The sequence below is a fragment of the Orbicella franksi genome, chromosome 4 (assembly GCF_964199315.1).
Source record: "Orbicella franksi chromosome 4, jaOrbFran1.1, whole genome shotgun sequence".
Taxonomy (NCBI): Eukaryota; Metazoa; Cnidaria; class Anthozoa; order Scleractinia; family Merulinidae; genus Orbicella; species Orbicella franksi.
Window position 1 is genome coordinate 2,327,277 of NC_138148.1, and position 13,192 is coordinate 2,340,468.

Below are 13,192 nucleotides of genomic sequence, written 5' to 3' on the forward strand. Positions count from 1 at the left end.
AAGCCATATCCCAGATCATTTATACTGGGATGTTTTGCTGAGATAGCTAAATTGTAACAACAGTTTGAAATAAAAGCAGATTCACTATATTGAACACTTGCAGTAGCTCTTAAAACTTGGGATTGCCATGCAGCTTTATAGGTAGTCAGTTTTAGTCTATTCCATTCTAAATGTGGTGTTGTAAACAGCAGCATGCTGTAGCTTTCTTTTTTTGATAACTGCAGGGTAGGTAGATAAAGTTAGTTCTTGGGAAATATAGCAAAGTTGACTCCAAGCCCATAGTCTTTTGATAACTTAGCATTTGCTTCAAATATATTGGCTGGTTCTGGTATAATTTATCCCTTTGTCTTCTAGTTGAAGATGCCTCCAGATGGATTGACAGTTATGTGTAGATTATACATACATGCATAAAACACTTATTATTTGTTGATTTAAGCCTAGGTACAGTCTCCCACTACTACCAAAACTGAAAGAAAAACAAGTATAAAGAAGTGAGGGGTCAAAAATAATCAGCGATAGATGACTGAACAACAACATCCAAGAGTAGTAAATTTCTATTTGAGATAACAAATTATTCAAGGCAGGCAGTGGTCATGATAGTGAAAATTCATTGTAAATGAGATGATATCTTTAATGTACTAGTATGCAAAGCAGCATCCAAAAATCTTGAACATCTGCCAAACAAATGGATCACATATGCACTACAAAAACAAATTAACAAGAAAACATTAAGACATAAAGGGAAACACTTAACAGCCGAGCCACAAAATTATACACTTATCGTGATAAAACGAGGGTAGAAATCACGCTATCAACTCTCACGGAATGCCGCGAACATCTCGCGGACTATCGAACTAAAGTTTCGCGCAAAAATAATGCACAATACTGACCCCTGTTACCCCGCAAACGACCAAAAAATATCCATGTCAAGCGCGGATGCTCAACAAACATTTTCAACATAGCATGATTTCCATTGATCAGTTTTGATGAAAAAAACTCTTACATGTACCTGCAATTGAGACTTGGCACATAACTGGCCTAGATATTACACTAGCAGTTCCTGGAAAAGGATCGTTTGATTCTCATGACGAGTGTAGAAATCGGTCGAGAAAAGACAACCTACTCGCAACTCGCAACGAAAAATATGTCCGCCATTGCTCCGGCTGAGACGATATATGACTGGTCGAATATTGTCACATAGACCGTGTCCTACACCACCTGCGCTTATGTGTATTTTTTGTTGTTGTTTTTCTTTCTTGTTTTTGCGTCTTCTAATGCCTTCGTTGCGTTCACTTGGCCCAAGGTCTGAAATGATATTACAGGTGTTTGTAGATCTTAGGGGAAAGAATATTTTTTAACGGAATCTTTTGAGATCCGGGATCACGCAACGCGCTCTCTTCCAGTGGTGGGGAAGAGGACATTTCAACTATCGATCGACGTAATATTATATGCGTTTGCATCATTAGTGTAGCTGCGAACGGCGACAAACCATGGACAAATTCACTTTAACCAGAACGTTTAATTCACGATAGGCCATGAGAACAACTGACAATGATGCCACGATATCACGACCGTAGAATTCTCAGAAAAACACTGACAAATTGAACTAAATCTGACCTAAAAACCAAGGAAAACTTGACATAACTGAGATTTTAACTCGGTGGCCTCGTGGTCACCGTTCGAAGAGGCCACCTCCACGCATGCGCGAATCTAAATATGTCTTCACAGGGAACCCAGCAGTAACAATTAGTACGCTAGTCAAAACTGTTCTGGATCGACGTTTTACGACAAAAAATTAAAACAAGCAAAGCAATGCAAGTAATTTTGTTATTTTCTTAAACTTTATCAAATTTCACACATGGAAAGTTATGTTCATGCAAATCAGGTAAGGAAGACTGATGTTACAGCGTATCAGTGAATTTGCGGACTGAATCACAAAAGTACGGGAAATTGCGCGATTTCTTAGAAAAATTAGTTATGCATGGTTTTAATACATCGAATCGCGGTCCAGTGTCGTGGTGTTAAGAACATCGTTACGTGTTTGTGAATTTTTTAAATGAATTAGACGAGGTGGCATAAGAAAGGAGCGATAATCCATGTAAACAAAACTATAATCCTGTAATACATCGGCGGCTCGGGGAATCAAAGATTCAAGTTGTGATGCTACCAACGAAGCCACAAGGCAAACCGAACAAAGTTATAGACCCTTTTCATAAATGGCTGCCAATTTAAAATTCTTTTGTATGTATTTAAATTAGCCTCACTAAACTCGTTTGGGAGTAAAAATTCTTTTGAATTATCAAGTCAAGAACGAGGTTAGGCAGGCTAATTTTAATACTTACAAAAGAATTTATAATTGGCAGCCATTTATGAAAAGGGTCTATTTCAAGCTGTTATGCGAGAGATCGCGAGAAAATTGCAAGCTCCTGGTAGATGAGCCCAGAATCATTTGCGGAAACCTTCCTGAAAGCACAAATAGCAGTGTCTGAGGTTCTTGGCCGACAACACTTTAACTCAGCAGTATCTTGTGCAATTGTGCCGTGCAATCCTCTGTAGGAAAAATGATGGCGGCTGTACATTTTACTACAATACCATGCGAACCTCACACAGCCCGTAAAGTAGAAGGTAAGCCACATTTTTGCAGTATTTACCACTGTGCTATCGACATTATGTACGCTGGGTTTGAAGGTTTTAGAACGTTTCTGTACGTTTTTATGGGCGTTTTTTAAGTTTCCGTGTGCTAAGAATTATGGGTAAATGTACTAAACGCCATCTTTTTTCCTACGACGGATTGTGGCTGACGATGTCGGTGCCCGCCAACATGACCCACTTCTCTCAGCCTCTGGACCTCACCGTCAATGGGGAGGCCAAAAGATTTATGAAGGATAACTTCTCGACATGGTACTCGGACTAAGTAAAGCAGCAGATAGAATCGGGAGGCGACAGCACTAATATTAATGTGGATCTGCGACTAACAGTCCTAAAACCACTTTATGCCGTCTGGTTGGTGGACCTTTACAACCACCTGAGTAGTCCTGTTGGTATGTGACACATCGCGAAAGGATGGGAGAAAGCCGGGATCTCTGGCCTCTTAGATGGACAAACGGATCTCCCTCCAAAAGACCCGTTCACTGACATGGAGCTCGCCCTAAAAATTGATTAGAGGCCCAAGACCTTTATGCCAATGGTACACATAGCTTTAGTCTAATTCACGGTAACAGGAAAAAAGATGGCAACTAGGATATTTACCCACAGTTCTTAGCGCACGACAACTTTGAAAACGTTTATAAAAACGTACAGAAACGTTATTAAATCTTCAAACCCAGGCTACTCAATGTCCTTTGTACAGAGACAAATATTATAAACATTTGGCTTGCTTAGTGCCTTATAGGCTGTGTTAGGTTCGCAAGGCATTGTGGTAAAATGAACAGCCGCCATCTTTTTTCCTACGGTGGATTGCAAAGAACGTTAACCATAAGCATAAGCATAAGCATAATGTCTTTGACTATGCCTATGGTACACGATGGGGTTTCTATAGTTTGGTTTTGTTATGAGTTGATGATTTCAGCAATAAGAAGTGTAAAATAACGATAAAATTCTCGAAATAAAATGTTTTTTTTTTTCATTTTCGCGAAAATTAATTTCCCAAGAAAATAATTTTGCACCCAAATCGTGAAACAAAGACCCGCGAAATATGCCGACTGTGTGATGTGTTTCCGACTGGAGAGTCTTCGCTTATTACAAGAGGTATGTCAACACATCAAGAGCCGACCCTAGTACCTTAAATTGTCGAATCCAGACATGCAGTCTGAGCCCAAAATGCCACAAAGAAAGCAAAAACCAGTCTAACAAATCGCGGTTATTAAAAAAAACGCCATCAATTTAACATCATCGTGCTTTAAGCGTTTTAACCGACGTTTGCACTGTGTGGATCTGTACATATGTACACATGTCTTATTCTGCGAATTATTATAATTATTCAACTTTAAGAGTTCATACTCATTCCTGGCCTCGGAAATTGAAATTGCTCGAAAAAATACAGAAATCATATTTTTGAAACTGATTTCATCACGTTTGCACTCTTCAGCATTGTAGAATTATCGCAACGGACGCAGAGCTTCATGGATTGCAAGGAACGAGTGAAAAACATAGAAAAAATAATAGCGAAACTAGTCAGCCGGATCAGGGAAGCTGTCAGCTGCTGTCCTTTATTGCTTTCCTCACATTCGCTTCAGTTTACCACGATCTGTGAGACGGACAACTTTTAATCATTGATTTTAATGAGCTTGAATTTCGCATATTGTTTCAAACATTCATTGAATAAGTTCGAATTTCGCATATTGTTCGATTTCCTGGCAGGCGTTCTAAACCTGACCCATCCTCGTGGTCATTCACCAAAGGATATCCAGCCTCAGAAGCCTGATGAAACCTTCCAAGCGCAGGTTAAATTTGATTCCACCGCCTACACTGTAGCCGCTGGTCATAAAATTCGTCTGGCGCTCTCCTCAGTCTACTGGCCGTAAGTCTGGCCTTCTCCGCACTCGTCATTCCTCTCGATACAGACCGGATGTAAGAGTAAGCTACTACTTCCGGTTCGGGTATTAAGAAGTACGTGGAAGGGATGCCCAGTTGCGTGGGCTTGACCCTTCTGATCCAGAATAAAAACATGCCACATTACCTGTAGAATGGCGGAGAAAACCCCAGATGACAAGGTGAGAGGATTGTACTGTACATGTTAGGTGGCGGTGAGTGTTTGAAAGATTGTAACGTTATTTCGTGGAGTTGTATTGTAACAATAACATGATACTGAAGGATTTCAACGGCTTAACTTTAGACTTGAGCTGCCATGCCCAGCAACAAGGCTCAAGCAACTATTCTGTGCATGTCTCCTGGAAAAAAGGCTATATTCGGATTCTCGGTGTTGGACTGGGACTAGCTTGCAATGGAGGCTTATGCCGAGGAATATCATTGAAAAGAGATAAATGTCATTTGCATTTCAAAACACTCCCCGCATTAGCCTCAGTTGCAAGCTAGTCCCAGTCCAATACTGAGAGTACGAATATGGCATATATTTGCTTTCGCGATATTATCACTCTTTGCTTCCCATGAATTTTGTAGTGATACTAAACAGGAAAGAACCAAATGGATCGTTATAGAACGTCAAAAGCGAAAGCTAAGCTGATTTTTGGTCTATTTTTTAAAGGACTCTAGAGATTTGTCAACTGTCTGATGAATACAAACTGTCGGTTTCCAAAGACCTTGGGTGTGTTCTTCTGAAAGATACAAACACTATCTACGATGACGTTAGAACTGAAACCTTCACAATCAAAGAAGGTGAGCCAAACACAGCAAAGGTGATCATGAAAGGCAAGGTTACAGTGAAGAAGGAGAATGACTCCGCTGTAGAACAGGGCAGCGGGCTCAACCGTTGGGATACCAGAGTCCAGGCTCTCAGCGAAATGTGGTCTGATGAGCAGTTCTTCTACCTGAAAAGTCAACTAACGGCGTGGCACAATAATGAGGCTTGCTTTGATAAGTCATGGACAAAGAAAATTGAACGGTTTTTTGTTTGACGTGTCACCTAAGTACAAAAGTGCATTATGGAACAACACGAGGTTTATATTACTTGTCTAACGTTTGCAAATTTTAATTTGAAAATCATAACATATATTGCGCAATGCATATCCTGTAAATTGATTATATTTATTTTAGTAACTCGCTTTACAGTTGAATCCTTAGCATTTTATGTTTCTAGCGCACGACCCCACAAGCACGCTCAGTTTCCAGAGGTGGGTGTCTCGGTGCGCCCGCGATCATCTCTGACGAATACACACAAAAAACACACAATGAGTCTTCCTTACAAGCATTTGAACTTTAATTCTAATGGTGTAGAAATGAAGGTTTAAGGGACCGGTCATTATTTATCGCTGGGGGGGGGAGGGGGGGGCAGGGTGTCCAGGGATTTCCGGCGAAGGACAGTAACATTTAGCTGATCCCGCTTTAAATGTTATTTTATTGAAGTGATCCCCCGTCATAATTATTGAGGAGTTTCGTGATCCTCCATATCTTCGCACGCATATTCATCTTTCGACGTGTATATTTAGTGCTTTTAACGGTCATATGAAAGTAATATTTTTAACTATGACGTACTTTATGGTATCATTGAAGCCGCCATGGTGCAGTCTCTTGATCCGTGTCTTTTGCTAGTCTGGATCCCGATGTCTGACCAGGGTTCTTAGCAGAACTTTTCACACGCGTCCAGTAAAGCATGGCAAGTGGCGCAAATTAACGCGGGGCCCGAAGGCCAAGCCAACCTAGGGGGGTCGGTGGGTCAGACCCCCTGGAAAATTTTGAAATTGTAGGTTACCAAAGATGCGATTTCATGCATTCTGGGGGGCAAAGTGATGCGGAAAATGAGTTGTTTATGATCATGTTCACAAATTTTAATAAAAAATTCAAGTTACAAATTTTAACAACCGAAACAGGCGGCTACATTCGATTTTACAGCCGGTGAAATTCCGCCGTTCTACTGAGAATCCTGTGACTGATGTCAGTTGACATACCAGCAACTAACCATCCCAAGTGCTTGAAAACTGCAAAGTTACTTTTTAGAGTGTCAAATAGCCGTCCATCGCGTCTTTGTGGGCATGTAACATTTAGCACACCACCCCCCTCTTTTGGGCTCTCAGTTATGACTGATCCCCCCCTTCTGTAATCATTAAAATCAAATGATCTCCCCAATATCCTCCGCCTCCCCCCCCCCCCCCCCCCAGGCGTTAAATAATGATCGGCCCCTTATCTATCTATCGGTCTAGTTTAAATTGCTCTTAATTAAAATGCCCTTGATGAGTTTCTTTTTGATCGGCTTTAAATTTAACACAAATTAAATCTTAAACAGTGAGAAAGTACAGCGTGGTTTGCCATTGCGGGAGATGAATAAGTTTTTGAACGAAGCCAGTCCTTACAATTGTTTCGGGAGAGAAAATGATAAATGTGTTTAGTCAAACGTAGTTTGATATTCTGCTCAAGTAAGGCTCCTTTAGTTTAGTGCATTATCTTTGACTTGGCGAATGAATCACTTTCTCGATAATCAATTACACAATTTCTTAGTGGTTGAACGTAATTTATATGATCTGGAAATCTGACAACACTCAAGTCTTCATTTGAATTAACTTTGTACGTAGGTATTGACAATAAAGGAGAAAATATATTGTACGGTAAGTGGTAACTAAGGATAGTTTCAGCATTGACACGCACTCGATAATTATGTACTATTGTAAGTTATTGTGACAAAGATTACGCGTTTTTCTATATCTGCCAAATACGTTAAATACCTATTTTGTAATTAAAATTATATGTATATTAAAGTAAATAACGGTCACAAAAATGTCTCAGTGTCTGTGGATGTAACATCAAAAGACATAAACCAATTGAGCCTTGGTAAATCGTATTCTGGAGATGTTCCTGTTGCATTCCCTGAAACACTCATCCTCCCAGTACGAGGCTCCGGGAAATAACAACAGAGTTTGTGGGGTTTATTCCCCAGAGCCTCGTGCTGATGTCCATTGTTTTAGGCTGAATTTTAATATATCGAAATTGGTCTATTGTCTTACAGTTAAAATGCATACGATCGCGGCAATATCGGAGTGATCAAATATAAAATCAGCCAGTTTATGCCCACGAACCAACTGGAGAATGGAAGAAGTCGAGCCAGGAAAAGAGACCTTGACCAAAGTAATCCGCTCCATCTTTGAGAAAGAAACTGATAACAGGGCGATTCGTCTTTGTTGTGCACTGTTTCTTGACATCCCTTGCAATCTTTGGAAGCAGGCCATATAGAGATGAGCTGGCTTAGCCTTTTTTTTCTCTTCTCCTCTTCCAGAGGACGCGCTTTAGGCCTGGCCACAAATCAACGCACACTCAGGTGCATTAGAGGTCTACGGTACGGAGAGACGCCATCTTAGTTAAAATCTAACCGGAAGGGCATGGGACTGATAGTTTAGCTTTCCCGTTTCACACTGCTTAAGAAACAAGCGCAGCAATTACAAGTATTAGTTTAACTCAAGCATAAAAGATCCAGTGCAAGTGCTAGCCTATGCAAATTGCTTCTTGGTTTGCTTTTGTGTTCGCACGGCCTTAGAGGTGATTCACGCTTGCGTGCGTTGACGTCACACAGTCGGGGCTCTTGACAATATAGGCAGACAGATTTCTATTCCTGCGTTTCAGCATGGGCGTTCGCATTGCCACGTTTCTGTTCACTGCCTTGCTTGTGATAGCATGGCCATTTGCAGTTCAAGCCAAAATGTTTGCAGACTGCACCTTTGGAAAGATAAATACAACAGAAGGCCAGAAAATGACCGCGAAATTCACTGCCAAACTTGCAGCGTTCAAGCATATCAGCCATTCCTGCTTTGTGGAGACAGACGGGCAAAATCATCAAAATCATTTCTTACAAGTGAGAGCTAAAAGAAACAAAGAATCAAAAGGTGAGGATATGTCGCACGGTCTGCGTTTAGGTGTTAAACTCGCATGCATCTGAACTTTCGAGGCTTGAACTGCTTTCGAACTAAACATAATTATAACTTTCCATCATAGCGTCCATGTGTGCACGCGAAAGCAGTTGTATTTTAAATCAGGCACTGATATTGAGCGAGACGAACACGAGGTGACGATTTTTATTTAATAAACCGAAACGTTTGAAATTGTCTGGGGCGCGTAGCAATTTTACACCCGAAACTAAATTTGCGTGCAACAGCTTTGCCAAGGGAGGGCTTTTTTTTAATCAAGGGTTACAATAAAATGACCTCCGTTCTATTGCTCAACAGAATTTTAGTAATTTAATAATTGCGCGCTGTACATTGAATGCCAACTTTTGCTGAAGCTCTTTTTGTTAGTTCCTTTATAACGAGAATTACTATAGTCACTACTCAACTTTAGGGTATATTATTATGTTGGCATTATATCACCCTACAAGAATATTCCTAGCAACGCTCTTGCACTCTAAACAAACCTGTCTGTTAGGGAGCGCGGAGGCTACGATTGATCTGTCGACTTCTTTAAGAATACAATAAATTAGCTTTCTAAGAGAATACGATTCTTGGGCTCTTTCTATTCAACCAAAATTTTCCGAACTTTCGTAGCCGGGCTAAATGGTACGAACATTTCCTTGGAAAGTTTCTTAAATGAATTCCCAAAACGCGATTCATTTAACCGAAAATTCCGAAAAATCCGCGGGGGAAATCAGCTGGAACAGAAATTCCCGGTAAGAAATCTTTAAAAACTTTTGGCATACCTCGCAAGGTTTGCCTCCTTTTCCCGAAATTTCGAAAAATGCTGTTTTATTCGCCACTGGAAATTTCCCGAAATCCAAACCGCATTTTTTTGTCAAATGGAAAGCGCCCCTTGTCTCAGCATAGTTGTCGGTATAAATACAGTTCATTGAGAACAACGACAGCGAGAAAAGCATTTTAAATTCCTTCGATGGATAATTCGTGTGGAAAAGTGTCGGCTAAAGCAAAGCAAACAGTGCATCGCCTTTACAACAAGCTTAGAATATCATCAAATTAATGTGGCAGGCAATACACCGCGGATTCCACGCGCGAGCAAGCCGACACACCCGAGCACCCGCGCACTCGCGCACTCGCGCGAACAGAGTTAATAATAATAACAATAACAACTTTATTTAAGTGTCAAATGTCAATCAACACGTCCGAGCTGTCTGTTATAACGAGAGAAGATCAAAAAAGATATTCCTTTGGAACTACGTATACTTTAGTGTAATTCTGCAATAGCGGAAGTGGCTTCCATACATTTCTTTGTTTTTTCGGCCGGGGATGTAGCGTCTCTCTGTAATAACGGCGGAAGTCGTTTCCATACATTTAATTTCTTTGTAGTTTCGGCCGGGAATGTAGCTTCTGTCTGTGACAGTGGGGTGTCCCAAAGCGAGAATTGACTGTGGTTAATTGTTAATTTTTTCCTACTCGTGTGGACCAATTGTTTTTGCAATCCACTCACAAATAAATCATTTTGTTGAACAGGATTCCTGCACGTGTCAGTATATGGAACAGACGAGTCGCGGATATTGGGACATTTGGACGTATCCACGTCTGAAGCTGATTGGAGTTCTCTTATCGTTTGCCCGTCTCGTTACAGCAATGAAGTCCAAGATAAACATTTAATATTTTCAGGGTCTCCAAACCTCTCTTTTACAGTACAAATAGATAGTTCTCCACGGAGGATAAAACTAAATGAGCCACAAACGGTGCGAGTCACCCCGGAGAATGTTCAAGTCTTCCAGTTCTTGCCACCAGAAGACATCGCAAAGACACAGCTTGATGTTACTGTTACTTCTGAGTCAGGTGACGTGCCAGCTTATTTGAAAGTGTCACGTGTTTGTAAGGATGTCGAAAAGGACAATATTGACGAAGTGGACTACAAGGGTGAGTCAATTCGTCTTTCGTTTGCAAAGAAAGGACGGATTACTTTGTCCAAGGTCTCTGTTCCTCCTTTGACTGATTCCACATCCAGCTGGTTTATTGGAATTGCAATTAAGAATGCGACAGGAGAAACACCGTTTAATGCAAAAACGTCTGTCACTTTAGAACTGAACAAATCATTTGATTACTCCTATGGTGGAACAATATCTCTCTTCGTGTTGTTGTCAATAGTTGCTGGTCTTTTGATATCATTAGCATGGGCATTCTGCATTCAGCGTTTACACCAGAACACGGATAAATCTCAAGGCACTGAAACTGAACTCTCACGTCAGGGAAATCAGCCTCAACAATCTTCATCCAGAAGGAAGCCACGTGCAAGCAGTCCTCTCGTCAATAAAATCAAGACTACTAAGCCGACGCATTCGTACACCGCTGCCATTGTGGGTTTTATGTTGATGATCGGTGCTGGTCAGTTTGTCTTTGCCAACTGGCATCTAATGAAAGACGAAGGTGATAGAGACATCTGTTATTACAATGACTTTTGCTACAGAGTAAGTCAGTGGCATGATATACCATTTAACTTAATGATAAGTAACTTAGTGTACATTATTCATGGCCTGATTTTAGCTACATTTGTTTACTATTGGGAACGGAAAGAAAGGCTTACTAAAACAAATCTTTCCAAGCCAGAGGAACATGTATTTTCCATTGGATACGCTTTTACCTGGGCAATGATTTTTGAAGGTCTTTTTTCCCTAGTTTACCATCTTTGCCCAAGTAAGTTGACATTTCAGTTCGATACTGCTTTTATGTTTGTTATAGCTGGACTGATTGTCATTTCGTTGTACAATGGTACCGCTAAAGATCCTGTTGGGGCAGCAAATTTTTTCCTTTATTTTTTAGTTCCACTTTTAATTTTCAATTACCTTGGGGCAGTTCGTCATTCCGAAACAGGATTACCTACTCTAATAGAAATATTTATTTTCGTCGCTTTGGGATTCTGGTTGGTAGGTGTTTTTATTTGGGCCGGATTAAAACTGTTTAAAGCTGACCGAGATAATGGTAACAATGCCGTTATTATGTCAATTGGCTTTGCCGTTGGTTTCATTGTCCCAATTGTTTTTCTCATTTGTTTTAATAGTAATCTTTCTCAAGCGTTTTTGATTTCTTGCATTGCAGAAAGCGTTATTGCCATTCTTACGAAGTTTGTAGCTCAATGCAGACGCAAACGCCTGGAATGCGAACGTTATTTAGTTTGCGGAATTATTTATGTCTTGCTAATGTTAGGTTTGTGGAGTTATGCTTTTTATTTGTTTTTTGAAAAAGGAACAACGGATAAGACGGAAACTCCTGAAAAATCCCGAAATCTAAACCAAGACTGTATCACGAGGGGTTTTTTTGATGACCATGACTTGTGGCATATCTTGTCATCTCACGCTTTACTTATGACGGTGTATTTGGTCATGTCTATGAGCCGCGAGTGAAGGAAAAAACGCGCGTAATATATTTGTCTGAAAACCCACATCAAAGATTGTTGATGGGATTTGTAATAAGTAATTTTGGCTTCTTCGAAAACGTTTATGACGCAGCAAGGTGTTCATGGACGTGCTCGCAAAACGTACGTTTCTTATCATCCAATCAGAAACAGCACGAACATCACTCTGAAAATGACTTGGCAGTTTGTCTTCATATCGCACAAACGAAGTATTACGGATAGTGAAAATATTTTACAGAACATCTTTGACCAAACGTAGGCACGCAAGGCGTGCAAGAGTTATTTTTTTCTGTGAAGTTTTGGAGATAGAAACATTCATGGTACAGTAATGATTTGGTTAATTTGACAAGTTTTTTTGGTTGCGATGTTACGTTTCCAGATTAATGTAGATACCATCTTATTTTCTAACAGGCAATTTGATTCGCTTTTTGATACAACCCGCACTGTGATTGGTGTGACACGCGCACATGCATAACTCCCTCGCTCACCGATCACATAACCCTTCCAAACCCCAAGAGAAATTTTTGCTCAAAAATACTCAAGTTAATTTAGAGACTTTTTCGCATTTTATACAAGTCGTAAGTTTACCTTTTTACACAGCACAACACAACACAACACAACTTCACCGAAACTAGAAAGAAAGAGAAAAAAAACCTCTGACACGTTGAAAGTCTGATTTAATTAAATGCACTTTAACTTGGTGCCACGCAGTCTTCAAAGAACATTTGAACAGTTTTCATACTTTTTACCTTTAAAAATATCGGACTGAAATGAATGTCATCAAATAAAACTATTAAACTGCTACTGCAGAGACGTAAAAACCGTCCAGAAACGAAACCTTTTTTGTTTAATATCCTGGAAACAATAGCCGATAACTTGTCAGCTCTAATTGAATTTACTCCCATATAAAAAACAAAAGTGTTAAGTTACCATTTGTTAACTAAAGATAGCAAACATCTCGTGGGAAAGAGTGGTGACGATTCGTCAGCTCTAATTGAATTTACTCCCTTGTGAAAAACAAGAGTGTCAAATTACACTTTGTAACTAAAAAACAAAAATGTCTCGTTATATTTGCATGCAACAAGAACAAAGCAATTGCTACCCGCACTTAATATTGTAAACGTGAGAACTGTTTCAAATCTAAAGTCTCGTCCCCTCTAAAACATGTCCTAAGAACTAGACGCGACGATTCGTGACCTCTAATTGAATTTATTCCTTGTGAAAAACAAAAGTATCAAATTACCTTTGTAACTTAAAATAA

At 40.0% G+C, this 13,192-nt stretch overlaps 2 protein-coding genes across 3 annotated transcripts; both read left to right on the forward strand.

Moving 5' to 3' along the window:
• The first annotated feature begins 144 nt into the window (after positions 1-144).
• LOC145485865 (uncharacterized) lies at positions 145-5,926 on the forward strand. The gene is made up of 2 exons (XM_081464516.1): positions 145-4,712; positions 5,204-5,926. Exons 1-2 carry the CDS (start codon positions 4,705-4,707, stop codon positions 5,571-5,573), a joined length of 378 nt encoding a protein of 125 aa, XP_081320642.1. The 5' UTR covers positions 145-4,704; the 3' UTR covers positions 5,574-5,926.
• An 11-nt stretch (positions 5,927-5,937) lies between these two features.
• Positions 5,938-12,179, forward strand: LOC145485863 (uncharacterized). 2 transcript variants are annotated; one of them, XM_081464515.1, is made up of 3 exons: positions 5,938-8,486; positions 10,038-10,987; positions 11,616-11,727. In XM_081464515.1, exons 1-3 carry the CDS (start codon positions 8,228-8,230, stop codon positions 11,646-11,648), a joined length of 1,242 nt encoding a protein of 413 aa, XP_081320641.1. In that variant the 5' UTR covers positions 5,938-8,227; the 3' UTR covers positions 11,649-11,727. The 2 variants fall into 2 exon arrangements, with proteins under 2 accessions (XP_081320641.1, XP_081320640.1); XM_081464514.1 differs by having other exon boundaries at positions 10,038-12,179.
• Positions 12,180-13,192: the final 1,013 nt, after the last annotated feature.